Source organism: Vombatus ursinus, unplaced genomic scaffold (assembly GCF_900497805.2).
Source record: "Vombatus ursinus unplaced genomic scaffold, bare-nosed wombat genome assembly UNPS02009205.1, whole genome shotgun sequence".
NCBI classification, from domain to species: domain Eukaryota; kingdom Metazoa; phylum Chordata; class Mammalia; order Diprotodontia; family Vombatidae; genus Vombatus; species Vombatus ursinus.
Window position 1 is genome coordinate 23,134,047 of NW_020948983.1, and position 27,351 is coordinate 23,161,397.

Sequence of the window (27,351 nt, forward strand, 5' to 3'; positions counted from 1 at the left end):
TATAGCTTACTCATGCCAACTTTAATTAATATTATCAAAGAAAAAATGTAGCTGTATGTTTAAAATTAATTCAACACAACACATTTCTTTCCTATCCAACAGTTTTATTTCCTGGATTTTCCTACCACACTTACATAGATGTTTCCATTTTCTAATCATCAGCTTCATATTATAAAATTTACAAAATAAAATATCCTAATGAGTAACATATATGTAGGTTGAGAATTGAGATGCTTATTTATATTAATTCAATGGAGCCACTGGTATAAATACTTATTTTCATTTTAATTAACTCTTAAAACATTTTCCCATTAATTATAATAAACTCATGCTTATGAGACTTTATTATGTTCAAGAGTGACCCATATTCTCATATTGTGGACAGTTACTGTTCAATCAATATATATAATATAAATGTTCATAGCAGTTGTTTCTAATTGCTCTTGAATAAAATTTACCACATTTGCAACAATCTTTTTAAAATTATTACATTAAATAAATAGGATCTCTTAAACTCTATGTACTCTTAAAGCTCCTAAATTCTAGGATTAAGTAAAATGATTGGTTTGGCCAATTCTTTGCCTAAAAAAAAATTGTGGCAAAGAGGTAAAGTCCCAGATTTGGTGTTAAAAAACTTGAGTTCAAATCTCAATTCTGCTGTTTATTTACCTTTTAACCTTGGGCAGATTATTTTATCTCTTGGGCCTTGGATTACTCATCTCTAGAGTGAAGGGGTTGGATTAGATGATCTCTCAGATACTATCCAGCTCTAATTCCTATAATCCAAGATCCTATGAAAGTGAGGGGAAAATGAGTGTTCTCTGCCACCTTCTGGTAAGAAAGGAAAGCTTGTCAGAAGAAAATGGTCAATTGATTTAAGTTTTGTATAATTGATTTGATTTGATTCTTATGCTTCTCAAAGTACAGACTGGTGACATAGGACATCTTTCTGTTGAGTGTGTGCCCTGTGCTTCCTTTTCCTTAAACAAATCTTGTGACTGCAGGTAGCAGTCAGTCAACGTGCATTAAATAAACAACTACACTGTGCTAGGTGCTATGCTAAAGACTGGAGATACAAAGAAAGGCAAAGAACAGTCCCTACTCTCAAGGCATTCACAATCTAATGGGGGAGACAACATGTAAACAACTATGTACAAAGCTAGGTGAATCAGCAGATAGAGTGCCGAGCCTGCAGTCAGGAAGGTTCAGCTCCCTGAGTTCAAATCTGGCCTCAGACACTTAGTAGTTGTGTGACCCTGGGCAAGTCACTTAACCCTGTTTACCTTAGTTTCTTCACCTGTAAAATGAGCTGGAGAAAGAAATGGTAAACTACTCCAGTGTCTTTGCCAAGAAAACCCCAAATGAGGTCCAATGGAGAGTCAGATATGACTGAAAAACAGCTGAACAACAGATGTACAAAGCAGAGATAGATAGGATAAATTAGAAACCGTAAACAGAGGGGGAAGGCACTAGAATCAAGGGGGATCAGGAGAGGCTTCCTGTAGAAAGGATTTTAGCTGGAAACTGAAAGAAGTCAGGGAAACCAGGAGGTAAAAATGAGGAAGGAGAGCACGCGAGGTGTGAGAGACAGCCAGCGAAAATGCCCAGAGTGTTGGAGCATTTTGTTTGAGGAACAAGGAGGCCGCTGTCATTGGACTGCAGAGTATGGGGAAGGGCGGTCTGTGTAATGGTCTAAGAAGTTGTCGTTTGTCCTTAGTTCTCGAAGAGGATCATAACATCAGGAAGGTGATGCCATGACTTGCAAGTGAATTGGATGTAAGTGATGGAGAGCAATGCAAAGTCACTAACCTCACTTTCTCATCTGCAGCCATCTGAGTCCAGTGGCCAGATACACATCAGGATGACTGGAGATGGCCCAGGTGTAAAAAGACTGGAAAGGTGGAGGGGGGGGAGGAAAAGTATTATGAAGGACTTTGAACACCAGAGAGGTTTTTATATTTGATCCTGGAGATGATAAGGAGCTGCTGGAATTTACTGAGTAGAGGAGTGACTTGGTCAGATCTGTTCTTTAGGAAGGTCACTTTGGCGGCTGAGTGGAAGATGGTCTGAAATGGGGAAATGCGCTGCAATGAGGCCGGGGCACCAACCAGCGCACTCTGGCAGTAGTATACTGAGTTGATGGGGACCTGCATCAGGGCGGGGGCACTGTCCAAGGAGAGAAGGGGGCTTATGTGAGAGCTTTCACAAAGGTAAAACTGCCAGGCCTCAGCAACAGATTGGGTAGAGGGGGTGAGAGAGAGAAGGACTTGAGGATGACAGCACAGAGTCCCCTTAGGCAGCTGTTGTTACTGTTTGGAAGAACTTTTCCTTGTCTCCCAAAGACTTTTAATGTTGACAGATTTGTAGGATGACAGGCTACGAGACATGTGGCGATCATAACATGTAGGGGCGTAGATTAGCACTCTCTTTAGCACACTCTTCACTTTCTGGAGTAGGAGTCAGAAGACCCAAGTCTTTAGTCCTGCCCCTACTACTTCTGTAATTCCCTGACTTCCAGCAAGGCACTTTCTCTGTCTGCCTTAGGTTTCTCATTTGTAAAATCACGAGGAGAGGAGGATTGTTGATCTCTTCATTCCCTTCCAGCTCTGAAATTCTGTATGTTTCCCATCATCCTGATTCTGTCACATAAGGACAAGATATTGGCTTCCAGGATATAAACAGAACCTTTTGGTGAGGGTGGAGCTTAATAGCTGATGGGAACGTCAAGGTGAAAATGTCAGGACTTATGAAAAAAATGCCTCCACTTAAATAATTAATGAATTTCCCTGACAAAATACAGGACTTTAAGCAAACCATCTAATAGCTCTGAGTCAGAGTTTCCTATCCTGGAGGTGCTAAATGAGATGATCTCTTAGGTCTCCTTAAGATTCCAGAACTTCTCCTTTAATTAACTTCTAATTTTCTGCTGTTGTGATTGCTCCATCAGAGAAAATATCTTTCATGGCTGTGAAACTTTACCCCTAATCAGGAAACTGTCCTAAGCCAGCATTTGAAAAAATTAATTTTTTTTAATGAAGACTGGATCCCTTTCTCTCTTGTAGACTGGAAGCTCTGGGGCCAGTCATGGGCATGATCTCACTCCAGTTAATATGAGAGTTTTGACCTCAGCTTGTTTGACCCTTCTTAGGCAACCTGCTGGCCTTCCATTTCAAGGGCTCACTTTACCAACACAGAACTTAGTGCAGACACTGGATCGGTGTAGCTCACTACAGTTCAGGAGCTCTAAGCTCAAGAGATCTGACAGTCTCAGCCTCTCTGGTAGCAGAGACTGCAAGAATCTGTCACCACCTTTGGCTTAAACAAACATTATTCTGTTAACAAACCATAGACTTCATCAGAGTAAAGGTGACTCAGGTCAGCCCATCTTCACAACAACAACAAAAAAAGACAAATATCTCAAAGCATTCATTCTAATGATTCTAGAGCTGGTACCTGTCATCTTCCTGGTTGAAAAAGAAAAGTTTTTTTCCCTTAATCTCATTAAATCAAGTTTCTCCAAGAAAGGATTCTAGCACATAAATGGCATTGAGGTAGAGAGAAAGAAGAGATTAAAGTGGGACAGATTACCAGCTGGAGTTTGGTTGGGGTATCAAAAAGAGTCCCTAGGTGATAACAGGAAGACAGGTCAGGTCTTGAACAGTATGTATCAGTCAGTCAATAGACTAAGTGCCTACTATGGGCCAGGCACTGAAATACCCAACAAAGGGAGGCATTGCTAAGCTAATAATAGTATGTTATAAATATAATATTATAAATAATAATTTACCTTCATTTGACACTTTAATGTTTGCAATGCACTTTATGTTAATACCCTCATTTGATTCTCATAACAACCATATGATGTTGGTACTGAAGTATTATCATCTTCATTTTATGCAGATGAAGAAACTGAGAGGTCAGAGGAATAAAGTGTCAATGGATGAATTCAAACCCTACTCTCTCTTGACTTTCTAGAATATCTCATTGCTTCCCTGTAGTGTCTGATTCTGTGAAACTAAGCTCTTCCTCCAGACACTTACAGCTCCTACCATGTAACTGAGTATAGGAGAGGAAAAATACTGCCCTTTCAGCCTGAGAAGTTAATTTGTCCTTGGTCATTTTCAGTATAGTGTGAAAGAAGGCAGGGGGCCAGGATTGAGTTACCAAAGTGGCTTATGAGGCAACCTGTAATTTTTGTAACACTTGAGGTCTGGGTGAGGAAGCAGCAGTGGTTCTTTCCCTCCCCACAAAACTCTTAGAAATTGGCATCGTCAAAATTGGTCTGTTTGAATGAAGGCAACCAAATGGTGTGGGAAGCAGATGAAAGAAGGAATTTGTTTTCAGAAAATCTCAGAATGTTAGAACAAAAGGGATTGGTCAGGAGAGTTTCTGATCAATTTGACGACTTCCCCCAGTCAGTTTATAGGTTCTGCACATCTATTTAATTTGTCTAAGGCACTAGTGACTTGGTGATGAGACAAAAGATGATTAGCAGACTGGGGTCCATAAGGACAGACTCCTGGAGGAGGAGTCAGCCTCCTTCTGTGGTCTCTTAAACTGAGGTAAAAGGCTAGCTCTGTCTCTCACCGACTTTTGGACTTTTAGGCAACCAGTGGATAACAGAATGGACCTGCCTTCTGGGAGGGACAAAGATGTAGGGAGAAAAGTAAAAGAGACTTGTGTCTATGTACATTTTCATCATCCCAAGAATAGCGACTTACATCAGAAATACACAGTAGAAAGTACATGTGTACTTACACATAGCTTGGGGATAGAGATAATAAGAGTAGACTTTTCCCCACTAAATAGATGGTAGCAACCCTGACACTTACAGATTTCCTTCAGAAACACACAGAAGAGGTAGAAGTGTATGACTACTCAGCCAAAGGGTCGTTCCTAAACAATGTTTGTCCTGTATGCAGGAGGGAGTATTTTAAATTTGCTAGGCAGGGTGACCCCAAAATCGAACATTCTGACCAGAGCAAGGACATTTCCTGGGCAGAACCTTTCGATAATCCTAAATATGAGACTTCACAGAGAGGACATTTTCTAATGAAGTGTGCTCATTGGGTAAAGAAAGAGATCATATACATAGTTTCTGTATAGTGTCCTTCTTAGAGATTAATACCAGTTAGTCACAGGTTTGGTGGGTGAGGGATTGCTTTTTCTTCAGCCTCTCTCCCAAAGTATGTTTACTTTTGAGGGGAGACCCACAGGGTGTTATATCTCTTGGGGACTATAGGATTCTATGAGAAGGAGACTCACTAGAATGTTAAAGGGTGACCTAGAACACCCCAAGTTTACTTCCCTTTGGGGGGGGCAAAGTATTCTTAGCAAAGTTCTTAGTAGAGTAAATGCTTAATGTGCCACATAAACTGCCTGGTCTGTGTTGATTGGCTGAATCATTTTATTATAGAAGCAAAATTTACAGTGGAAAGAGCACTCTCTTTGTAGTCTCTTAATGGTCACCTTTGCCTTTGGTGTTGAGGCATTTTTCTTAATCTTCTTGACTTATCTGCAGTATTTCTTACTGAGGACCCTTAGCTTTTGAATGCTCTCCCTGCCCTAGGCTTGAGATATCACACTCTTGGTTCTCCTGTGTCTGTTTTTTCTTTGTCTCCCTGTACTCTTCCCACCTTCCTAGGATGGAATTTCTCAAGATTATAACCTGGTTTCTGACCTCTTTATATTCCCTGGTACATAGAAAATGAAGTTTCATTTATTTTTTTCATGGAATTAATTTCTGAATCTAGTGGCCAGTAGGGAAGGCACTGAACATAGGAAGAAGTGTGATTTCACCTCTTTCTGTACTCATATCAATCTATGATCTCATTGATGTGGGTATTTGCTTTGGTGCCTCAGATTGAAACTCATTCATGTCTGCCATCCCATGCAACTCTTGTCCAGGTACACTAATGCATTCATCATATGGCAGCCATCCAATGTACCTCCCTTTCTTTCTTTCGACATGAGGAGGATACAAGTACAGCATACAAAGGCTGTCTTTTAGTTTACCCCTGTGTTCACCATGTGACTAGTTCATCTTCTTTTTTGGCTCATACATTTCTGTAAGGACACATTTTAGGTAGCTCAGTGGAAAGAATATTGAACTTGGAGTCAAGAAAACTTGAGTTCAAATCATGCCTCAGAAACTCATTATTCTATCACCATAGGCAAGTTGCTTAACCTCTCTCCACCTCAGTTTCCTCACCTGTAAAATGGTGATAGTAATTGCACTTACCTCCCAAGGTCATTGTAAGGATAAAATGGGATAACATATGAAACTCTTTGAAAACCTTAAATTGCTATATACCTGCTAACCAGTGTTATTCTCATTATTACTATTCTATGTGTCCTTCATAATTCCTTGCTTATAAGGTCAGTCAGTCAATAAACATTTATTTATTTTTAATAGATTTTATTGATATCTTTTTATATCACTTTTACAACAGATTTCTCCTTATATTCCCCTCTTTTCCATTCCCATAGAACCATCCTTATAACAAGCATTTTTTAGATGAAGATTAAAAAACAGATCAACAAAACCAGTCTACATATCCAAAAAGTCTGACATTATTTGCAATATTTCACATAAGTGAACTCCCAGTTTTGCAAAGGAGCAGAAAAATATGTTATCTCAAAGCTCTTCTTTGTGAACAAGCTTGGTCACTATAATTTTTCAGTACTCATTTTCAATTATTTGGTGATTATTTTTCTTTCCATTTACATTTGTTATAATCATTGTGTATGTTGTTTTCCTTGCTTAATTCATTTTTCTTCAACTCATATAAGTCTTTCCATGCATCTGTGTAACCATATTTGTCAATTTCTTTATAACATTTAAAAATTTTTTACTTTTATTTTTAGTTTCCAATTTTCTCCCTCTCTCCTTCACCCATTGAAAAGGCAAGAAAAACAGTACCCATTATATATGTGAAGCCATGCAAAACATTTCTACATTAGTCACATTGAGGGAGGGAGAAGCAAGAAAAATAAATTAAGAAAAATATGCTTAAATCAGCACCCAGAGCTCATCACTTCTCTCTTTAGCGGTGAATAGCATTTTTCATCATTAATCCTCTGGAATTGTCATGGATTACTGTATTAATCAAAGTAGCTAAGTCTTTAACAGATGATTTTCATTATAGTGTTGCCAATACTGTTTACATTGTTCCTCTAGTAAAATTGGGACCCTACTGCACCGTTGGTAGAGTTGTAAACTGATCCAACCAGCCTGGAGAGCAATTTGGAACTATGCTCAAAGGGCAGTAAAACTGTGCACATCCTTTGACCCAGCAATATAACTACTGTCTGTATCCTAAATAGATTTAAAAAGCAGGGGATGGAAGAAGAGAACCTATTTGTACAAAAAAATATTTATAGCAGTTCTTTTTGGTGGTGGCTAAGAAATGGAAATTGAGGGGATATCCGTCAACTGGGGAATGGCTGAACAAGTTTTGGTATCTGATTGTAATGGAAATACTGTTGTGCTATAAGAAATGATGAGCAGAAAACCCAGAAAGACTTATATGAGCTGATGCAAAGTGAAGTGAGTAGAACCAGGAGAACATTGTACATAGTAATCGCAGTATTGTACAGTGATCAACTGTGAATGACTTCACTGTTCTCAGTAATACAGTGATCCAAGACAGTTCCACAGGACTCATGATAAAAAATGCTGTCCACCCCCAGAGAAAGAACATGTGAAGTCTGAATGCAGATTGAAGCATACTATTTTTCACTTTATTTTTTTCTTGGTTCTTTTTGTCTGTGTTTTCTTTCACAACATGACTAATACGAAAATATGTCTTTCATGATCACACATGTATAACCTATATCAAATTGCTACCATTGGCAGGGAGGAAAGGAAGGAAGAGAAAGAATTTGGAACTCAAGATTTTTTAAAGAACAAATGTTAAAAATGGTTTTTACATGCAATTGGGAAAAAATAAAATATTAAAAATGGTCCCCTAGTTTTTTTCACTTCACTGTTCATCAATTCAGATAAGTGTTCTAAAGTTTTTCTGAAACCATTCTGCTTCTCATTTCTTATAGCATAATAGTATTCCATCACAATCATATAACTCAACTTATTCAGCCATTCCCAATTGATGAGTATCCCCTCAGTTTCTAATTCTTTGTCATCACAGAAAGAGCTGCTATAAATATTTTTGTATGTATAGGTCCTTTTCCTTTTTCTTTGATCTCTCTAGGATATACACCTAGTGGCAATATTGCTTGGTCAAAGGGCGTGCACAGTTTTATAGCCTTTTGGGCATAATTCCAAATTGTTCTCCAGAATATTTAAACCAGTTCACAGCTCCATCAACAGTACATTAGTGTATCTATTTTTCCACATCCCTTCCAGCATTTGTCATTCAATAAGTATTTGTTAAGTGCCTACTGTGTTGCAGCACAGTTACAGCTTGTTCACATAAATCCTGTACCTCTCTCCATTACCTTCTAAGTTATTCTCATTTTCACTTCATCAGAGACTCTAATGTTCCATGTAGTATACCACAGCCATTCAATAACACTGGAAGAATTTTGTTGTTAAAAAGATGGACCTCTGTTTCAGGGAGAAATTGGAAGTCATTAAAAGAATTTCGTAGTTTCCCAAAGGTGAATGAGGCTGCTCAATCCTATCCTCCTGTCCAATTTTTGGCCCAACTTCTTGTCCATTTGGGGGTGGGGGAGTGGAACACAATAACGTAGTTCCTGTAGTTCCACTTTTCCCATTTTGGGTACTCTAAATAAGTTTTACTTTGTTGGAGTTATTTCCATGGCACACCATATACTAAGTACATGGGAAAATGAAGTGCAGAGAGTAAAGAGTGAGGCAAAAAAGGAAGGCAAAATATATGAACCACAGATCCTGTCTCCGAAGCTCTTTAGGGCTTACATGTGGTCTTCCTTACAACAATCTCGTGAGATAGTTGTACAAGTGTTAATATTATCTATATTTTACATTCTTTACAACTGATGCCGCTGAGGGCCATAGAAATGAAATGTCTTACCTACAATCACACTGCTGGTATGTGTCAGAGCAGTGATTTGAACTGAGGTTCACATTAAGAAAGAACAATCAGAGAGCTGGGAGGAGAAGCAAGAGAATGGTCTCTGAAGCGTAGAAGAGGAAGAGAACTTAAAAGTCGAGGGGACTCAGCAAGACAAAATACTGCAGATAGGTTAGGAATGTTGAGAAAAATGCCTTGTCTCCGAAGGCAGAGGTGACCTTTGAGAGAGAACTTTATGAACTCTGGTGCTAGCAGTCCTGTTGTAAGGGGTCAAGGAGGCAACGAACCATGAGGAGGTAGAAGCATTGAACATAGACGATTTTCCAACATTTTATTAGGGAGAAGAAGGTGAAGGACCAGACAGTCATCCATAATCAATCAACAACCATTTATTAAGTGCCTGCCATGTGCCAGGCAGCTTAGCACTAAAGATACAAAAAGAAACAAAAGATAGTCCCTGCCTTCAAGGAGCTTGTAATCTAATGGAAGAGACAGTGTGCAAACAAATATATACAAAGCAAGCTATATACAGGATAAATAGGAGCTAATTAACCAGAGAGGGAAGGCACTAGAATTAAGAGGGATGGGGAGGTTTCCTGTAGAAGGTCGGGTTTTAGTTGGGACTTGAAGCCGGGGAGATCAGTACTCTTGAGTGGAGGAGGAAGAACATTCCAGGCATGAGAGACAGCCAGAAAGAATGCCCCAAACTGAGAAATGGAGTATCTTGTTGGTAGAACATCCCAGAGGCCAATGTTGCTAGTGTGAAGCAGGGTCAAGGGGGAAGGCTTTTTAGGATTGGGAGCTGAGCATGTTAGTGAGGAAACAAGGAGTCAGTGGAGAGGGAGTGGTTATGGATGTGTGAGAGAGAGAAGAGGAATGCCAGCGTCCAAGTCCTAACGGAGTTGGGAGGGAAGAGGATTTAGGGCCCAGGTAAAGGGGCGATCCTTAGCAAAGGCAAGGCCTGTGCCACTGAGATAGGAGGGAAAGAGGAACCAATGAGGAGTGAGGCTATGAGGCTTTCAGGGAGCTCAAGATCACATGCAGTGACCTTAATTCTTCCTAGTAAATTATGGTAGACAAATCATCTGTTTTAAGTGTGAGAAGGGGCTAGGAGTGTGATGGGGCAAGAAGAAACAGGATTTCTGTTGTTGCAGTTATTGCTTATTGGCCCAGTTTTGTGACTGATTTCACTGGTGTAGGGAACTCCTGGTGGGGAAAACCCCCTCTGTGAATGCAGATGGGCACCACTTGATCTTTGAGCATTGCCTGGAGCACTGGCAGCCTTGCCCAGCATGTGAGACTCGAACCCAGGTCTTCCTGACTACAAAGCTGGTTCTCTTTCTACTATGTCTTCCTGCTTCACAATTCCTTTAATAATAATCACTGACATTCATATAGCACTTTGGAGTCTGCAGAATACTTCACATATAGTATTCTCGTATGAGCCTCCCAGCAACCCTGTGAGGCAAGGTACGACCAGTATTATTGTCTCCATTTTAGAGATGTGGAAAGGCTGAGGCACAGAGAAGGTAAGCAACTCAACCTTGGTCACACAGTGTCAGAGGCCAGATTTGAGCCCCAAGGCCAAGCCACTGTCCTCTGCATCACTAGTGGATGTTGTGTTTTTATGGTTATAGTTACAGTGGCACTTACAGAGGCCATTACAGACATTTGTCACTGACAGGCGACAGTCCGTCACTTTACAGATGAAGAAACTGGAGCATAGAGATGTTAAATGTCTTGTTGAGGGTCAGAAAACCAGGAAATTGTAGATCCAGAACTCGAACCCAAGGTATTCTGACTCTAGTCCAATGCTGTCAGATAGCAGAAGATGATACAGTGTTTTGGACACATTCTTATAGTTTAGAGCACTTTGAGCTCTTCACATACACACATACACGCACACACACACACACACTTCATTAAAAAAGGTTTGCATCATCAGATTTATTCAAGATTTGCAAGCTGTGGAATATACCCGTGGATTCTGTTGAAGACTTATTGGATTCTATTCGTTATTAACTTCCTTCACTGGGTTTCATAATTTTCTCCCTTTCGATGTTGTCTTGAGAAAACATTTATGGTAAAGCGGAATTATATGTGGTTAAATTCCTAAATCTGAATCTTTTCTCCTTCTACTTTCCCCCCTTTTCTTCATGAACTCTATTGGCTCATATTATATAGAAGAAAGGATTTTATGGTTTGAGTCTTTGGGGCTCCGGACTACATCCCAAATAAATGGTCATTCCTTATTCTTAACCTGTTATTTTAGAAATATATTGCTTAATCTGTGTTCTTTTAATCTTATTAAAACCTTAATCTGCTCTTTGAACCTGATTAAAATTAATGAAACAATCAAAATAGATTTTTGAAAATACTATATTCCTTAACATATCTAAAACCAAATTCATAATCTTACTTCTAAAACTAACTAACCTTTCTGACTTTCCTGTTTTTCTCAATAGTGTCAGTGTTCTTTCTCATCCAAGCTCAGGGCTGATGTCTGATTCCTTGTCCTTTTCCCCAAGCCTCTACTCAGCTGCCAAGCCCTATGCATTCTTCCTTCATATCTCTTGCTTTCTTTTCTTTGTTTTTATTTCCATTGCCATCAAGTCCTTATCATCTTATATCTGGACTGTTGCTTCCTAATTGATCTCCCCACAGGTAGTCTCTCTCCATTCCAGTCAACTCTGTGCATCGCCAATAGATTTATCTCCCGAAAATATCTCTTCTATATCGCTAGATTGTATGACAAGTGTGTGCAGGACAAGGTTTGGAAGGATGGTGGTATGGCCTGTCAGAGGATGGTGTTAGATGTGTCGATCTTCATGATGAACGATCCCAACAGATCCATATATGGGGGGGAGGTATATGTAGATGTATATATATGTATGTGTATGTATATGTCAATATCTATGTATATGTATATATGTGTGTGTGGGTATCTACATCTAGACATAGAGATAGAGATGATAGAGATAGATGGTGGCACAGTGGATAGAGTGCTGGGCCTGAAGTCAGGAAGATTCACGTTCATGAGTTCAAATCTGGCTTCAGAAACTTAATAGCAGTGTTACCCTGGGCAAGTCACTTATCCCTGTTGGCTTCATTTCCTTATCTGTTAAAAAAAAATGAGCCAGAGAAGGAAACGGCAAACCATTCCAGTATCTTTTCCAAGAAAACCCCAAATGGGATCAGTGGGATCATGGGATCATGGGATCCTGAAAATTTGGACACAACTGAAAAATGCCTGAACAACACACACACACACACACACACACACACACACACACACACACACACACACACACACAGAGGTAAAATATAAGGACTGAGGTAAACTTGTTCTTCAGGTAATTAAAGCTGTCTTCCATTTCTGGTATCCTTTGGAATACTTGGGTGAGCATGTGAATATATGTTGCTATCGTGTCGAACAACCTAAAGATAAAGAATTACCGTAGGTTTTACATAGGAAATGGTCTCTACCACTGCAGCATGGCTTCCATCTTGCATAATTCTCTCCCCTTCTCCACTGTCCTATCTTGTGCTCCAGAAATTCCACTTTCTCTTTCTCTAACATTTTTCCTAGGCATAGGGTTGTTGTTAGGATCAAATGAAAGGACACATTTAAAGTGCTTTGCTAACCTAAAAGCCCTATGGAAATGCTAGCTATTGTTATCATTATTGTTGCTGTTATTTCCAGTCTATCAAATAACTGATAATGATCCAGGCAATGGGAGACAGCTCAGACTAAGTAGGGCTGCAAGGCAGGTGCCCAAGAGTAGATGATGGAATTATGGAGATAAAGGACTGCTTCCTGGTATAGACTGCAGAGGCCTTCACAATCCCCATAGGACAGAACCAATTATTCATACAGGTTGTATTCAGCCTAGATGGTGATAACCATTCCTTCACCCCTTTATATCTAGGTCCAATTGTATGTTTCCTAGAGGTCCAGTTCGGTTACTATCACCATCCCTGTCCCACTGCTCCAGTTAAATTAGGTATCAGAGATGGAGGTGAGTGTATAATTCTGGATAATTATTCAATATAGGACCTTACTATAATTGTAGAGTTAAAATTCTTCTTTTTTCTTTTTAATAAATACAATTAAGACTCTGACAGAGAAGGTGAAGGGGCCAGTATAACCCTTCCTTTTGTTTTGGAGGGTTTTCCACCCAGGAACTCCCTAAAGGCTGCCATCTCTGGCCTGATCAACTAATTAACCTGACTGGGATTGAGGCCCCCAGAACTAGGTGGATTACACAGCCAAACAGTCTTAGTGAGGGGCAACTTCTCTGCCTCAACTATTCTAACTATATCCCGATAGTCTTCTTACTGGAACAAGAGCTTTGGCTAATGGTTATCCCTAGAGTTATGGTTGAAATAGCTTTTCCATGTATCTGAAAGTTCTGTTGACCTTTCCTGAATGCTGTGTTGGATTATTTAGTTCTAGATAACTAATCACAAATATTTCCATGTTAATCTTCCTCCATGATCAGAAGCTCTCGATGACTCCCTATTGTCTCTAGGATAAAATACAAATTCTTTCACATTACATTTAAGGTCCTATGTAATCTGGTTCCAACCTACTTTTCCACACTTATTTCATATTGTTTTTCATTCATTTAGTTTAATGATATATTGGAATACATTATTATTTAACTTTGTGTTTTCATGTATTTGCCTTGTCTTCTCAACAGGATTGAGTTCTTCTCTATGATTCCCAGTTTTCCCCCTACCAAGCAACTAGCACCTTGATAAATGCTCAGAATGCATCTGTGTAATATGAACATAAGGCTCAGGAAACATAAACTGTGACTTCACGTACCTCTTGAATTTTCTTGTCTAAAATGGCTGTGCCTCAGGTTTAATGAATCACATTCATACATAAGCATCTTCGTTGCCCCTTATTTCACATATAGAGAAAAATTTAGGCATCATAATGAAAGGAAATAATTATTAAATGTATTCAGAACTTGTTTATTTTCATCATCATTGTCAAATGGGAATGCAATGTCATTCATCGATAGTCATCATTCTCCTGTGGGTATGGCCCAAGGACTATCCATGTACGTTGGCCCTTTTGAGCCTTTGTCTCTCTGTCTCTGTCTCTCTCTCTCTCTCTGTCTCTGTCTCTCTTTCTCTCTCTCTGTCTCTCTGTCTCTGTCTCTCTCTCTCTCATTATTCTTTACAAAGGCCTAATGATCATACTCAGATAAGGAAGACTTCTGAAGGAAAGGAATTCTGACATCATTTGCAAAAGCACCAAAGAGATATGGACTCATTAATTTTGACTCAAAAAACAACTTTAGGTCGGCAAAAATAGATATTTTCTTGAAAACATGGAAATTCTTCAAAGGCCCACACTTAATCTGGCCATATGTGTCTCAAGAGAGTTTGTCAGGAATACAAAGGAGGCTAATATATTTACTAATCTAAGTGTGATGGGTCAACCCTGTCTCAGCAGTATTCTGAATCTCACTATTTCTATTTCATCCATACCATACTGGGTTGCTTTAATTCTTATGAAATCACAATTTTTTAAAATATTCAAACAAGATATAACCAGTACAAATATCAATCTTCACTGTCTTGAGTGAGAAATACAGAAAACTTTGTGAGCCTACACAGCTGAAGGGGGGGAAAACTCTGTCAAGAAATATCCAGTATTTTAGAGCAGTCTGTGAGTAGGCCAAGATTTTTTTATAGTGTGGAATATTTCATGGGCCTTTCAAGGTTGGAGGAAATTTGTTTTTAAACACTGAATATTTTAAAGGCACCCTATAGTGCAGACTTTTTTAAACACATGTTTTGCAGCCCCTCCAGACCTGAACTTTTTTTCCATAACATTTGCTGTCCAAAAGCTACTTTAGGATTGTGGAAATTGAACACTAGATATTTCAGAACTGCTGTAAGGCTGGAAAAATAGCCTACCTTTTAAGGTCAGATAAATAAATTTAAACTATTTTTGACATTTTGTGGTTGTTTCAACATGAAGCAAACATTTATATTTTCAGTTGCTTTCAATGCACCAAACAAACTGAGCATTGGTAGAAAAAAATTTAAGACTGAATTTCTTTTATATTTTCTGATCTTTTGAATGCATAAAATTCTGCCTATATGTCTCTGTAGCATCTGGATGATGAATCTCAAAGTCAGTTTCTCTCTCTCCATGGTAGAATTTTTCTTCAAGTTTTATCAGATATAAAACTGGCCCAGTTTTTCTTTCAAGAGTTCAGTGTATATTCGATAATATATTAAGTACCTACTGTGTGCCATGCACTGGACTAAGAGCTAGGAATACAAATACAAAAAGTGAAACAATCCCTATATCATCTAGTTTATGTCAATGACCTAGTTCTGAGTCAAAGGACACTTAGGGTATGGGTGTATATGCAAATAAATATGGGATATTATTAGCTAAGTCCAACAGTGGATAAAGTGCTGGACTTGGAGTCAGGTTGACCTGAATTCAAATCCTGCCTTGTCTGCTTCCTTGCTGGTGACCCTGGGCAAGTCATTTAACTTCACTTTGCTTCAATTTCCTTATCTGTAAAATGGAGATAATAGTACCTACCTCCTAGGGTTGTTGTAAGGATCAAATAAAATAATTTTCTAAGTTATAGTTCCAAATCTTAAATAAATATATATTTATTTATATATATAAATACTACATAAAATATAGTATATAAAATATAAATAGCTATATAAATACTAGCTATTATTATTATGGGGCAGCTAGGTGGTACAGTGGGTAGAGTGCCAGGCCTAGAATCAGGAAGATTTGAGTTCAAATCCAGCCTTAGACACTTACAGCTGTGTGACACTGAGCAAGTCATCTAACCCTGTTGGCCTCAGTTATCTCATCTGTAAAAAAAAAAAAAAAAAAAAAAAGAACTGGAGAAGGAAATGGCAAACCACTTCAGAATCTTTGCCAAGAAAACCCCAAATGGGGTCATGAAGAGTCAGATAAGACTAAAACAAATGAACAAGAAGAATTGTTATTTTCGTTGTTATTATCCATGTTGGTATTCTTTCCCATAATACAGATCACGGCTTTATCCTTTCATGATCATCCTGTACAGTTCTTACTTAATTGCTCAAATCAATTTGCTACAAGGGGTCTACCCAGTATGCTGTGAGCCTTCTTTTTGTCCTTTTGACATTGCATTGACATCGACAGTGGGCTGTCCATTGATCACCTTTGCTCTTTCCTAGTGACCAGTTGATCTTTCATTTCACTTGTATATTTCATCAATGGCATTTCTCTTCATCACTTCTTGTTGATAACATCTTGAAGCCTACTCACATCCATGATAGGCCTCTGTTGTCCTTTGAGGGTTTGTTCATTCTTATTCAATTTACGTGTCAGATGTTTGTATGTTCTTATTATATTTTCTCCTTGCACAAAGCCCTGACACTGTGCACTCTTTTTAGCTGAGATTTGATGGAAGCCAGAAGGCAGACATAAGGAAGGAGAGTATTCCAGACCTAGGGGATAACCAGTGAAAATGCCAGGAGTCAGGGAGATGGAGTATTCTGTTTAAGGAATATCAAGTAGTGAAGGTGGGGGTTGAGTGGGGGTTAGGGGAGGGTGTAAGGTATAAGAAGACAGGAAAGGGGGGGTTGGAGTGTGTGGGAGGGATATAACAGAGCTTAGAAACTAATTAGCAAGAATTTGTTTGTATAATAGACTGCTAGGTGGTAGGTGAGGGTGATCTCTTCTCTTCCCCCATTCTACTCCCTCATCTCCTGTCTACTTGTTGCCCCCACAATAACTTTGAGCCAGTTTTCTGGGATCTGTGTCTGTCACGGATCAATGTTCTGCACTCCCACATCTGAGGGTGTTCTTTGTTCCGTTTGCCCTGAAGTGGAGAGGCATGGGGATTCGGGGAGGTAATAGTCCTGCAGGCCTGGGTCCAGACAAAATAAAGTGAATGATCACTGATCAGAGCCCAGGGTCCAAGGAGTGGGACCTGGAGTTCTAGAGTAGAGGTGGAAGCCAGGCCTCAGGTAGAATGAGAGCTGGAAAGGATCTTAGAGACCATTGTATCCAGCCCTCTCATTTTAAAGATGAGGAACAACAGACCCAAACAAGATAAAATGACTCTCCCAAGTCCCACAGTTAGTGGGTGAGCCAAGACCAGAATCCCTCTCTCCCACACTCACTTCATTGTCCCTTCTACTACATAGCAAAGGGCCTGCCACAAGTTTCTTGTGATCTGGTTGAAAAGACAAGTACAAATGAAGCAATTAGTGAACATGACAGTATGATCATTATAATTACTGAGTACAGTACAGTTGCTGTTCGTGAAATACCCTTGGGAAATGGTAATTTGATTCTCTTAACCAGGTATTTGGATGAAAAAAGAGACCTATGAAGAGCGAAGTTTGGGTGAACAAACTTCTGAATCTCATAGTTGTTCTTAGGATTGGACTGAAATGTGTATTGAGTCCCCCAGGAACTTGCCTATAATTTACTGTAATTATGCTTTGTTGAATCAGCAAGCCCAGAGCCCCAGATACTTGCTGGTTAATCTCTTGGGAGGCCAAGTACTTAGTAGACTTAGCTCAAGTGGGCACTTAAGAATAAATAGAGCTTTTAGAGGTCTGCCCTAGAAATTCCAAGGGAAACAAGTGAGGGTGTTTATAAGCAGGTTGTTCAGAAAATGACAGGAAATGCTCCTTCTAGTTAAATAGAGACCCAGCACTTTGGGGATCATAGACATCCTTGAGTCCACCTCCTCATTATTTGCTTTTTGTTTTGGTTTGGGTTTTTTCTTTGTTTTGTTTTTGTTTTTTTGCACAGTGGTGTTTATATAAACAAAAAATGTTGCTGGAAAACTCAAGTAATGTTTAACATTTAATGACTCTAAAATCTGACGTCTATGGGAAGAGCCATTAACTTCATGACTTTGGGCAAGTGAAAACCCTTTTGAATATCAGTTTTCCTGTCTGTATAATGGGGATAATAATACTTGTACACCTGTTACAAGGATTCAGATCCATGTCCTTTGGACTCCAGATCAAGTGCTCTTTTCACTATACTCAGCCTTTTCCCCAAACATGTGAACTAACAGTACAGATACATTCTATATACTATTTTTAAAAATTATCAGGAGTTGAAATAAATAGTGCATCACAGGAATATCAGAGTTCCCATTAAAACATTTGTGGGCAGTTTCATATCCTCACAATTTAACAATTTGCTAACTAAAATGTTGTCAGGGAGATCTGCCAGGTCATTGGCTCAGTTCATAATATTATTAGTTATTATTAAGCCTTAATTCAGATTATCATTTTGAAAATGCACAGAAAGTTCCCGCTACCACCACTACCATGTGTCAAAATCTTAATTCTTCAGCATCTCATCTCCTCAGGGCCTTCAAAAAGTGAGATCTTCCCTAATAAGAAGGACACATTCCACTCTTGTTGCCTTACTCCTTCTACCTTTGCCTCTGGTATCTCAGGAAACCATCAGTCCTTTAACAGCAGAGAAAAGGAGGCAAATCTAGAACCGTTTTTTGAGATGCTGCAACCTGTGGTTATCTATACATGGCACCAGATCAAAGAGACTATCCCGCTTAGGCCGTAATGGGGAAAGAGAATGAGGTGATGTCCCGTCCTTGAGAAATGTTGCTTCTCTGTAGTGGGAAAGGTTGAGACTGCCCTTCCTACCATGTACCTTTACTTCTCTGCTATCATATCGAGGGGCAACCTCTTAAGTTTTTTGAGGATAAAAGTACTATTTAGGCTTTTCCCTCAGTACCTTGCGTATAGTAGACACTCGATAAAAATATGTGGATCAAATTATGGAATATGATTAGAAATCTGCAACCATACTGCTATTCCATGTTATTACCAGTTCAGTGCCATTGTGTTATAATACTGAAACTACATACAACTGTTGCTCATAACAAATTGTAATACCTCACTGATAATTTTTTTCTACTGTATGATTCAATTAGGTATCATTTTATTTTCTTAAAAAAAAAAGCTACTTTTCTAAGATTCTCCATCTCCCAACTCTGGGTGTTTTCAGTGGTTGTCCCTGATGTCTGGAACTCTCTCCTCCCTCACCTCTACCTCCTGGTTTCTCTTGCTTCCTTCAAATCCTAACTAAAATCTCACCTTCTACAAGAAGCCTTTCCCAATCCCCATTAATGCTAGTGCTCACCTCTGTTGATTATATCCAATGTATCCTATTTATACATAGTTGTTTCCATGTTGTCTCCAGCATTCAACTGTGAGCTCCTTGAAAACAAGGACTATCTTTTGTTTTTCTTTATATCCCCAGCACGTAGCGCGTGGCCAGGCACATTGTGTTATTGTTGTTCAGTTATTTCAGTTGTGTTCAACTTTTCATGATTCCATTTGGGGTTTTCTTGGCAAAGATACTACAGTGGTTTGCCATTTCCTTCTTCAGCTAATTTTACAGATGAGGAAACTGAGGCAATCAGGGTTAAGTGACTTGCCTGAGTTCACACAGCTAGTGTCTGAGACAGGATTTGAACTTAGAAGGATGAGTCTTCCTGATTCCAGGCCTGGCATTCTATCTACTGGCCACCTAGCTGGCTAAAATGAGAGTGGTCTTTTATTAGCTAGCTGACCCTGGACAAGCCACTTATCACTCTCAGGTTCAATTTCTTCATTTGTAAAAGGAGAATAATAATAATTTAATTATCAATCTTTCAGGGATGTTGTGAGAAAAAGTATTTGTACACCTAAAGTGCTAAATAAATGAGATAAATTCTAATGACTATAATTAACATGATTAAATTAGGGAAAATTAAACTAGAATATTCTTGCTTTCAAGTAATTTAATGAGAGCAAGGAATAATAGATTGACACTTGGAGTACCACATTGTTGCCTAGCAAATGTTAAAAAGCCTAAAAGAAGGTCTGTAGCAGAGTGGAAGGGCGTGGTCAGAACTTTCCTAGGATAAAAAATCTTGGATGGGTTATGTTCTGTACCCATGGAAGAAGTGGCCACATCAGTGAGGTGACAGATCCATTCAAGTATGGAATCAGACTTCATTACTGGAACTTGGTTAACAAAATATGGATCTCACTTTTGTTGATAGATAACTGCTTTAAAATTGGTATATTAATTTTTACATGTTTGCTGAAGAGTTGAGTGTGTTGTAAAAGCTCCCATAAGAGAGTTTGCTTTCACAATTAACTTGTTTGACAAATCCTTTCTTCACTCATAGTCTGTGTGACCACAGATTCCAAAACAGGAATAAATGAAGGAACTTTTGCCAAAATGCTATTATTTTTGCTATAGGAAGAATATATTGTCAACGTACACCATAAAGACATGCAGATTTGACATTGGGAAATAGCATTGCTCTTTTCCATTAGGTTTACATTCTTAATTACATGTTGCAGAAGTTCATAGTAGAACTAGCCAGTAATTTCTCAGTAGATGCGCTGGTCAGCAGGAGAAGGTAGCTCAGGAAAGACTGCATAAAGCAGGAGCAGCTGGCTTTGGATTGAAAATGTATTCTTGGATAATATGGGAAGGAGATAAAACCAAACACACATATATAACTCTGGGCTGGAAGGGATCTCAAGTGAGTACTAGAACCAGATGCCTCTCCCTTTAATTAAGAGTAAACTTGATTTGAGTTTTGAAGTACAAGCTATTGTTTGGGGTTTCCAGGTTATTGGGGAATTTGTACTTTTCATGTGAAAAAATGCTGTGAATTGTTTCTACAATGCAGATTAAGCATTTGGAAGTTGATAATTTTTAATTTTTAATACCCTAAAACTACGTACACATACACACATATGTATATGTATATGTGTGTATACATGTGTGTATATACATATACATATGTACATTTACATAGACATATATATGTTAGTTATATATATGTATAAATTTGACTAAGCCATGAAAATCATGACTTTTTTTCATTCTTCTAAACCATAGGTCGGCAAACTTCAGCCCACACACCAAGTCTAGCCTCTTAGACAATGGGCCATACAAAAACAGGTGGCCTGTGAGGGCTGTAGTTTGCTGACCCATATTCTAAACTGTTACATAAACAAATTCCTAGAGAGAAGAGGTCTCCACTGCTCAGACTTAATCCTTAAATATCTATGGACTTTTAGCCATGATACCTAATATTCCAGGAAATATAGAAACCCATTTACCTCAGTCATTACCTTTGAAAGGATAACAGAATGAACCAAGAATGAACCAGAAAATGGCCTGGATTTGTTTCATCCATATCCTCAGCCTTGACCAATAATGAAGCACCCAGAAAGATCAGGCCGAAGTTTCCAAGTCTACAATGCTTATTGTAGTGATCTACATATCAGAATATTGACCTCGATAAAGAGCAGTGAGCAAAAGCTGATGGTCACCCAGCATCGAATCCTCTGGTATAGTCACATGACACAGATGAAGAGCTCTGCCAAAAAAAAAAAAGTCTGTGGGTGGCTTTGGACAGATCATGAGTCCATGATGAGAAACAATAAATGAACCATCTGATTACAGACCAGATCCCACAGGAACACAGCCACCGAACAAAGAAGCTGAAAAGTTCGTAGGATGACCCAGGGGTCTGGTTGTTTGGACTTAAGGAGAAATGGCAAACACAAGCTCAAAAGTTCTGGAATCAGTCAATCAACAAGGATTTGTTAAGTACCTACTACCTACTCACCTGTTCTCCTTGAGCAAGTCACTTTACTTGGACCTGACTTCCTTCATCTATAACAGGAGAGGGTTGGGCTGTTATCTCTAAATCTGATTTTATTACCCTGTGTGCTAAGCACTGGGTATTTGGTAGCCCTGGGTACTCTGTAGATCCATGCTCTCATTGTGTCAATGACATGATTGAATGATTTGGCACATTATGATTGTTGATCATTAAAGGGATATTTTTGGCTTGTTTGTTTTTGTTTTTAAGGTGTTCCTCAGCCTAATATTACTTGGTTAAAAAGAGGAGGATCCCTGAGTGACAATGCTTTCTTGCTTTTCAATGGGTCCCTATTGCTAAAGAATGTTTCACTTGAAAATGAAGGAACATATGTGTGCACAGCTACCAATGCCCTTGGAAAAGCAATGGCATCGTCTGTTCTTCACTTGTTGGGTGAGTGTGTAATTTTCACTGTTTTTCATGATTGCATGACACTTAGGATTTTTTTTTACTGTAAGGGGGAGTTGTATTCCGGTTTTTGTCCAGTAGTTTGGGAATGAGCACTGAAAAGCATGTTATTATTGTAGTCCTTGTCAAATAACCCATCTAATTCTTATGCAGTGTCTGAGTAGCATTTCCTATGCACATTTTACCAACTCTCTTACAACATACTGCTTTTAGCGTGTTGCTCCTCTGCTTCTTGCTTGCTGAATCAAGTCTAAAATTCCTCTGCCTGGTTCCCCAGGCCTTTGATGACTTGGATCTATCCTCAGCATCCTGCTTCATTCGTCACTACTCTCCAGAACAGATGTTCTACTCTATTTAGACTCTTTACTCTAGTGCACATACCACATACTAATGCATAACTTTGAGTGTCCCTAGCCTAGACTGTATTCCCCCTGCTTCTCTGCATTTCTTGAAGTCCTAGCTTGATTCCCCTCTCTTCTATGAAAACTTTTCCTGACTTTCTCTTTTGATCTCTAATCTCTCAGAGCACTTCTGTTTTAACATTTTATTATCTCCTCCCATTTACTGTTCTCTGAAATAATATATGTAAAATACTTTGCAAACCTTAAAGCACTATAAAAATGTTAGCTGTAATACTAATAATTGCTTTCATTGTTGTTGTTGTGTTAGTATCATCCCAATTAAATTGTCACCTCCTTGAAGTCAGAGAGCTGTTCTCAGTCAGCAGGAAGCATTTATTAAACAATCGATCAATCATTCAATATTTTTTAAGCACTTACTATGTGCCAGGCTGTGTGCTAAGTGTTGGGGAGACAGGGGGTGGAGAGATAAGTGCCTGATCTTAAGTAGTATGCATTCTAATGGGAGGAACAAGTAAATAATTATATACATAGGAGAGAGAGAGAGAGAGAGAGAGAGAGAGAGAGAGAAGATTGAAGGTGATTTGAAAAGAGAAGGCATTAGCCTCTGAGATGACTGAGAAAAGCCTTCTACATAAGGGAGGCTTTGCGCTGTCTTGAAGGAAACTAAGAAAGCTGGGAGGCAGAAAGGGGAGAGGGCAGAGCATTCCAGGCATGGAGGACAGCCAGCAGGCAAAATTCCTCTTAGCATAAAGTAGGTCCTGATTAAGTCTTCAAACCCCCTTGATGTTCATGTCAAAACTATTATCTGTATTTTACACATGAAGACACTGAGACAGGAGAAAACACCAGGATGGGTCACTTTTTGAAGGAGTAACTTAAGGTAGCGTTAAATCTCAAGACTAATGAGTTGAATGGAGTGTAGTGTGAATTACCAGATCAAATTGCTTTCATTCATGACAGCAGGCTAAGCTTAAGATACAGAGAGTATGAGAGACAGGTAAGCTGTGATAAGAAGAGGAAAGAAGAAATGTTCAAATCATAGAATGTTGGCTTGGGAAAGGGGAAGAGCTCCACAATATAGAAGGGAGGGGTGCTTTATAGAGGCAGGGGATAAAGTACTGGCTAACTAGGTACCTGAGGTAGGAGAAGGAAAAAAACAGATCAAGGGAACATGTGGCCAAAAGGGAATATGAGAAGGGGCTGCCAAAGACCCTTAACCGACCTTTCCTATCCATGATTTTGTTCTTTCATGTTTGCATTCTACCGCCTTTTCTTGTAGGTCCATCTTCATTAAAGGGTCTCTTTTCTCATCCTTGTTTTCTGTACATATGTGTAATTCTTATAATCTCAGGAGAGTGATATGTATTGAACAAGATACTTTGTAAACACTTATACTGATTCCTTACCCCACTTGAGGAAAATGGGTATATGAGCTGAGATGCCAAATAGTCTCCATTCCACCATTCTATGCATAACCTTTAATAACAGCCAACATTGACATTTTAATAGTGGTTTAAAGTGACCTTACAAATATTAATGCTTTTGAACCTCAAAATAAACCTTTAAGGTAGGTACTACAGGTATTATTCTCTGCATTTTATGGATGACGAAACTGATACTCCAAGAGGTTAAATGATTTTCCTTTGGTGACACAGTTAGTGAGTATCTGAGGCAGGATCTGAACTCAGGTCTTCCTGATTCCAAGTCTAGCCCACTACACATGATGCAATACTGACTCTAAGACAGGTCACAGTATTAAACAACGTGGTATAATCCATGGCTCTCACTTTCAGTCACGGAGAGAGTTACATGGTGCACATGAATTTATAGCAGTTTTCCTATATGAACCACTCTACCCCTCACTTGCTTTAATAAACATTTAAGCCACTTGAGAACAGGGATTATTTCATTTTTATTTCTGTATTCCTAGAACATAGCATAATGCCTTGCATATAACAGGCACATAATAAAATGCTTATTGAATTTAATTGAAATGAAATGTCCAATGTGTATAAGACACTATACTAAGGATACAAAGCGGGGAAAAAAGGACAGATCTCTTCCCTGAAGGAACTTGAACTCTGTCAGGAAGAATACTTGGAGCATACACAACACTTTGCTCCCAGAGTCAGCATCTAATCCACCCTGTGTATACTTTATCATGCCTAGTGTGTGTGGCACCATGAATTAATGGGTGAGTTTTCTGTAAATGTTCAGAATAATGAGTAAAGGTTGTTATCTAACAAGTTAGTAGAAGTAAGAATTTCAAGCTAGAACAATATATTAGCAACATTTAAATAGTAATAAAATGTAGTAAAAAGTACATTCTATTCTTCAGAACCAAGGTATCCAGACATGAAAGTTAATTTGCTCAAAGGGAACAAGAAACGTGTTCTAATGGCGTCCAACATCAGTACAAGTATCAGTGTGACAACTGGACAGATGCTCCATATAGGTGAGTTATTTTTATTCTTTGCTCTTTTCAGCAAGGCATCTTCAACCAAAATTACATTTGGCTAAAAGACCCTCCAAAGTATTTAGCATTTAATAATGTTTAAATAATAACAGAAAGTATGGGATAGTGGATAGAGAGCTGGCCTAGGAGCCAAGAAGATCTAAGTTCGAGTGTCACCTCGAACACATTCTGACAGTGTGACCCTAGACCAGTCATTTTAACTTCTCAGAGCTCTAGGCAAGTCTCTAGAACTGTAAGTTGCAGAAAAGGTACTGATCTGAATTGCTTGAGTTTCCTCACCCAAATCATAGGTCTAATCCCATCTCTACCCCTAAGTAATAATTGACATATATGTAGTGCTTTATAATTACATAGGGCTTTCATGTCCATTTTCTCATTTGATCTTCACAACAATCTGTCAGGAGATGGGGTAAGAATATTTGTACTATATACAAATGAGGATATGGAAGCTCAGAGAAATAAATGGCTAGTAAGTAGTGGGGCCAGGACTCATATACAGGTCTTCTGACCCCAAGGTCAACATATAGATGGATTGAAGTTGGCTCTAAACCGTGATAGCCTTTCCATCAATCAAAATATAGCTTTTCAGCCAGATTTTCTAGGATGAAGCTTTGGACCTGGTCAGCAATGTCTTTATAACAAATTGCAGCAAACAAGTGATTTTCCCAATAAATGAGACTATTCACAATGAAGGATAAGATTCACAATGAAGTTTTTACCCACTGATTTCAGGTTAAGTGAGCCTACAGTGTTCTAAAGTGTAATTTTCTTATAAATTTTAAGGTGAATTGGTGATGGATACAGTCTTTAACAACATATAGTTATCTGTATATTTTTACATCTCCTTGGTGGGAAAGATATATTATGTGTTAATCACATGAGGGCATATTGGTAGCATGTTAGGACAGGGCCAAGTAAAGGCATTCACTTCCAACTGAGTGTGGAGAAGGATGCTTCTTATAATGCTATCAGTGATATCAGTAAGGCAAATTAGAAAGTAAGTAAAAGAAAAGAGTTGTGGGATGACTTAGAAGAAAAGAGCCATATGATGCCTTTCTCTTAAACAAAGATAGTCTCAAGAAGACTAGATCCTCTCCCCAGCTTGATTCAATATGAGACAATTAGCAATTAAGTACTCTGATTTCTTGTGCCACGTTTTACACATTGTAGACTTTACTCTCCCACCTTGCAAAGAAAACACGCAACAATGGCTAACAAAGACTTTTGGTTTGGCAGCAAAGACTTGGGTAATACGATGGGAATAAGAGTGTGAAAGGGTGTCAAGCTATAAGGATAGTCAATTCAGTAGGGCTTTGGCAAGAAAGGTACTTCATGTAGAATGCCATAAAGTCTTTTGGGAGCTGTGGATTCAGTGGGATTTTGTGGGTTCATGTGTAGCCATCGAAAGCAAAAAGGAATAAAACAGTGTATCTCGTGACCATTTTTGAATGATAGACACAACTGTTGAACATCTCTGTTTGATAGAATTAGTTTTGTGTGTGGAAGAATGCATTGTATCCATTGATGAACGCTGAAAGAGAGGAGGGGAACATGTGGAATAGCAACCACAGTCATAAAGCCCTTGCACTATTGTTGGTTTGGAGGATGTCCCAAGCAGTCACATTGTAGAGGTTCCATTTATTGGTTCCTCAAAGACTAAACCATTGAGAACATCAGGGACGTGAGGGAAAGTCCCTTGGCTAGGGTTCGGCCCTGGAAGTAACTTTTGTTCCTCAGTAGTTCACTGGACAATACAAATGTCGATTGTTCAATGGCTCAAAGCCATTTTCTGCTTAGAGAAACACCAGCATTGAAAGTTTACTAAGAAATGCATGCCCTGCTCTTTTATTGTTTTATTTACAGTTTTTCCCCCAAACATTTTCAACTTCCTGCTATTAGTTAAGGAATGGTGACCCAAGTGGTGGATTTTATAAGTACCTTTATTCTCTCCTCTGAACATAATTAGAAGACCTGGGTTCAAGTTTCTGTTCTACTACTTAGTAGCTGGGTGACATAGTTTGGGTTAGTTTGTTTCTCTGAGCATTATTGCATTATGTGAAAGATCAGGATGACAGACGGTTAATAAATGTTTGCTGAATTGAATTGCATACTTTATGGTATGCAAAAAACCAAATTCATTAGCTCATTTTTATCCTCACTATGATGTTGGGGGAATAAGGCCAATGTTCCTGTTTTTCAGGTGAGGAAATAGGAGCTCAGAGAAATTGTGACTTGCCCAAAGTCACAAAACTAGGTGAAACTGAGGCTTGATTCATTCATTCACTAAACATTCACACACTATGTGCTAGGTACCCAGCATGCAAAGACAATAAACAATCGCTGTCCTCAAGGAGTTTACATTCTAATGGGAGAAA

The 27,351-nt window shown here is 38.8% G+C and overlaps 1 protein-coding gene across 4 annotated transcripts in view; it reads left to right on the forward strand.

Annotated features, from left to right (window-relative positions):
• The window catches only part of ADAMTSL3 (ADAMTS like 3), a 578,319-nt gene that overhangs the window by 522,082 nt on the left and 28,886 nt on the right, over window positions 1-27,351 (forward strand). For all 4 annotated transcript variants that reach the window (XM_027851959.1, XM_027851956.1, XM_027851957.1 and 1 more), the window contains exons 24-25: window positions 21,941-22,123; window positions 24,839-24,955. In XM_027851959.1, the coding sequence (XP_027707760.1) occupies window positions 21,941-22,123; window positions 24,839-24,955 (300 nt within the window). The remainder of the gene's footprint in view (window positions 1-21,940; window positions 22,124-24,838; window positions 24,956-27,351) is intronic.